The 4,266-nt window shown below is 43.6% G+C and overlaps 1 protein-coding gene across 1 annotated transcript; it reads right to left on the reverse strand.

The window, feature by feature from the left end:
• Positions 1-848: 848 nt before the first annotated feature.
• On the reverse strand, positions 849-3,927 carry LOC103958616 (zinc finger CCCH domain-containing protein 29-like). The gene is made up of 2 exons (XM_009370902.3): positions 3,770-3,927; positions 849-3,232 (listed from the first exon to the last, which is right to left on the reverse strand). Exon 2 carries the CDS (start codon positions 3,220-3,222, stop codon positions 1,231-1,233), a length of 1,992 nt encoding a protein of 663 aa, XP_009369177.1. The 5' UTR covers positions 3,223-3,232; positions 3,770-3,927; the 3' UTR covers positions 849-1,230.
• Between the last annotated feature and the right edge of the window lie 339 nt (positions 3,928-4,266).

A 4,266-nucleotide genomic window follows, 5' to 3' on the forward strand; every position in this document is an offset into this window, starting at 1 on the left:
TATCTCGTTGTTTCGAAATGCCAAAGTGGCATATTATAGAACGTAGTGAAATCTCTTTCTAGTAGCATGGGATGTTATTGGGTGCAGCCGGTCATGCCAATTTGTATGTTTGTCCAAGACAAAAGATGACCCTCGGCGCTCACGCCCCATAATGGCTCATTTTGGTGGACTTGAATGTAGCGGGTTCTCTTTACATGTATGTATCTTGAACAATCTTATGTGACATAGATATCGTGTTTAAAAATTCCTCTAGTATTAAGTCCCATTATTGAGAGATGCACATGAGTGGATACATGCAGTGGCATGCAAGACTTCTCGTATATGAGTGGATATATGCCGTGTCATACAAGATCTCACGTATGAGTGGATATATGCAGAGACACATGAGTGGCTTGAAATGCAATGTTTTAATAATTTGTGCATTACTTAGAAGTTTTGCCTTCTCACTGAATGCTATGTGACAAGAGATGCATACGTACGAGCATACACATGGTGACCCACATTATATGCTTGCAATGTCATGTATCCAACGTGTGTCTCAAATGGAATTCGAACTAATAAAGGATTGAGATTCACTTTGAATCACTGTGTCTGGAGTATATAGACCAAAATATCCAGACCGTTCAAGAGAGAGATTCGATCCATTTAAGTTTATGATGCTTTGTGAAATGGACTAATATAGAGCGTACAATTGAAATTGAATGGTCCAAATCTCTAGTCCGCATGCTCCGGCTACAGAGATCCAAAGTGGATCTTGATCCCCTAGTAAAAGTTGTTGCTGCCTTCTAAATCTCTAATGTAAAACATCCATACAAAGCAAGACTGAAGAATAAGACATGGAAATATCATTACATTACAACACAGAAACACTTTATTTTCCAAATGAGTTGCAAAACTTGATCAGATTGAATAAAAATACATTCCTGCCACTGATGCAATTATCATCTCTGTGGATAACCAGAAATTAGCATCTCCCAATGGAGAGGGAAAATAAATAAATAAATAAATACAATATTAATGAAAAAAATATAGCAAGGCATTCTGCTCCTATCTAATTTCTCCAAATTCTACAGCCCAAACTTGATATCCTTTCTCCTGCCCAGAATTTAAGGGCCTTAGCTTCCCCACCTTTGCTTAGATTACAAGGAACTATAAATCTTATCGGAAGACTAATATAAAACTTCGACGTATCGATTTCTTCGGCGGATGCTCGGAGCACAGGATCGTTGCTTAAGCCCTCTGCTCTTGTTCTATGTACATCTGCTCGGCCCATGACGGAAGCATTTCGTGAGCCCCATTGTTGAGGCGACGATACCTTTGCTTGTTGTCTGCACCATACAGCTCGGACCTCTCAGAAGAAACGTCTTTAACCAGGGAATTGACCCAAGAGACATCCGGCTCGTCAACTGCCGATGGCTTAAAGCCAGGTGGTGTTCCGGCATTGTTGCTTCGGAACCCGAATGAAGCAGACTTCTTCAGCTTGTTCAGCTCATCTCCTTGCATTCCCCAATCCAATTTCCCACCAGGTGAGCCCCAATCTGAAGACTGCCTCATGGTGGAAGAATTAACTGGGGCATTCAGCCCGGAAAGATGGTTCATTGCTCCGCGGTCAATGAAACTCTGGCTCCGCTGTTGTGCAAATGCAGCAGACCTGGAATTCATAACGGCTGCTGCAAGAGCACTGGGTGAGTCAAGCCCGAACGATGAGGGCTTCCTCACCGGAGAGGATGACAAGTTGGTTGGGTAACTCGAACGAAGCTGGTTCATGTTTTGGCGATGGGTTGGTGCTGAAGGCTTTTGAGAGTGTCCCTGCAATTGAGACAACAAAGAAGGATCGACGGATCCAAAAGCATCCTCAAGGTTAGTTGGCTTCAATTCTCCAAGCCTGCTGAAGGACGGTGAGGAGGAGAGACGAGATATCTCATCCCACAGCTGCTGCTGTTGGCTTGAATGACTATCTAGTCCTAGCAATTCCATCTCCAACTCCAAATCTCGGGCACTACACGCGCTCTTTAGCCTGCTACCGGGAAGCTGCAAGGTAGGCGGGGTGAGGTTAACTTTGTTCTGCCACAAACCTCCATTTTTAGGAGACGAAGCGGCTGCCAGTGGAGACATGGGCGGTGTTGATGTAATTGGCATAGACATAGCTGATGAACCTAGAGCTAACGGGCTCAAGGTTGCCATATCTGCAGCACTGACTGACATGGACCTTGGTGAAGGCATGGCTGAACCCGTAGAAGCATACACCGGGCGTAGTTCTTCAGGTCTGTGAGCAAAGAAGCACACTTTCCTTGTGCAACCGGTTTCATCTTTGCAAAGGCGGGTTCGATATTGAGCAGGATGAAGCCAGGACTCAAAGACACCATGAGCATACTCGCAAGCATCTCCCTTCTGGCACGATCCTTTGCGGAACTCGGGGCAGGGAACACAGCTGTATGGGTACTTTTTTGGGTCTCTCCTCCTTGCGTTTTCGCCTGGATGAACAAAAGGGCACTCTGTCCAGTCATGAGAGTAGGCCCTCGAGCACGGCTTCACCTTAAAAGTGAACATTCTGAACTCATCTGTACCATATATCCCATTGTTGATATCAGGCAATGAAATATCAATAGGATATTCTTTCTTATCACTTCCCTCCTTCGGCATCTGGGGGCTCGAAACCTTCTGTTGGTCTCCCTCTTCGATAGCAATCTGATCGCTTTCCATAACCGACTTATCACCTCTCAACAGCATCTCCATGGCCTTCCTTCTTGAGCTGCAGGGCGACTTCAAAGCCGGGGCAATCAAGTCAACGGGCATGTTTCCGTAGGCATTGACGCAATTAGCATCAGCGGAAGCATCAAGCAAGAGCTTGACAACCTCAAGCGAAGCAGTGGAACCGCCAGCGGCGGCACAGTGAAGGGCAGTGACCCTATCTGAACCGCAGGACCTGTTGACATCAACCATGCCAGACTCAATTATATACTTCAAAACCTTAGTGCTACCAAACATGGCAGCAATCATAAGCGGCGTCCTCTCTTCGAACCCCATCTGCTTTGACCCGATTCTTCTTCCATACCAAAAGCCAGCCTCGTCAACATGGAAACCCTTCTCTTCTACTTCAGTCCTGAAAGCATCGAGATTGTCCGAGGCGGACAATTCGACCAAAACCGATTTCTGCTTCTGGAATTCGCTTTCCATGATAAAATTTGAGGGGCTGAGTTTATCTTTGGAACCCTTGCACATCTCCAAAGTCCTGCATCATTGTAACAGCAAAAGTTCAATATACCACTCAAAATCAATAACTGATAGCGGCTTTAAATAAGCTGCTTATATGTAAAGTTGTTCACATCATCCAATAATTTTTTTTTTTTTTTTTAAAAAAGCACTTCCGCAGCTGGATAGTTGTTGAATCTAAGATTTTCCACAACATGAGAAACAGAAAAATTCAACCCACCTCCTCAGAAACAAACCCAAAAGCCAAATTTTAAAAACTATATTGTTGGTTTTTCCTATTGAGTTCCAGAAATATTCATAAAACTTCACAAATCCCAATAATTTTCTCCTTAAATATTGAATTGTAAGCTAAAAGAACCCAGAAATCAGTGCAGACAGACAACCCCAGATCCAAAATATAAAACTTCCACCCAAACAACTCAAAACCCAAAATTATTTCACAAAACCCAATTGAAATCACAAGAAATTGTACCAAAAAACTCAAATCCAAATAGAAAGATTCAAACTTTAAGTCCTAAAAAACTCAAACAATCAAACCCACAAAGCTTTTCCTCACCTTTAAAGTTTTAAGCACTCAACAAATCTTCAGAGACAGAGAGTGAGGGATAGTTAGAGGAGGATAATTTGTGTTCTTGTTGTTAGAGAGAGAAAAATTGCTGAGGAACCTCAAGTGAGAGTAGCTTGGACGGGAGCTATGAGGAAACGGAAGGCTTTGGGGATTTATATTGCCATTGGCTGAGTGTCTCACAGGAAGGAGGGAGGAAAGCGTGACTTTTCTTCTGCTTTGCTTCGTGAGTGTGTGGTATTTGGTCAAAGTCAAAGCTTCAAAGCGAGGGCCACTTCTTTATGACTATCCTATTAGAGTTGAGGAAGGGTTCTCGGGTTTAAATGAAATTAATTGAAATTGGGATCAAATTCAGGTTAAATGCGGAGAGGGTGGACCGACTCCCTCTTCGATTCCACCTGCACCAACACCTCCTTTAGGATTTTGCTGAACTAAATCCCCTTCAAGTCCAAAGTGGAGTTGTCCTTCACGTGTGGTTGGGTTTCATG

Source organism: the organism of the source record quoted next, unplaced genomic scaffold (genome assembly GCF_019419815.1).
Source record: "Pyrus x bretschneideri cultivar Hongxiangsu unplaced genomic scaffold, Pyrus_bretschneideri_v1 Contig4, whole genome shotgun sequence".
Lineage (NCBI taxonomy): Eukaryota > Viridiplantae > Streptophyta > Magnoliopsida > Rosales > Rosaceae > Pyrus > Pyrus x bretschneideri.

What these genes read in the sequence shown, in the direction of transcription:
- LOC103958616 (XM_009370902.3), bottom strand. Translation starts at nt 3,222, where the DNA reads ATGTGCAAGGGTTCCAAAGATAAACTCAGCCCCTCAAATTTTATCATG.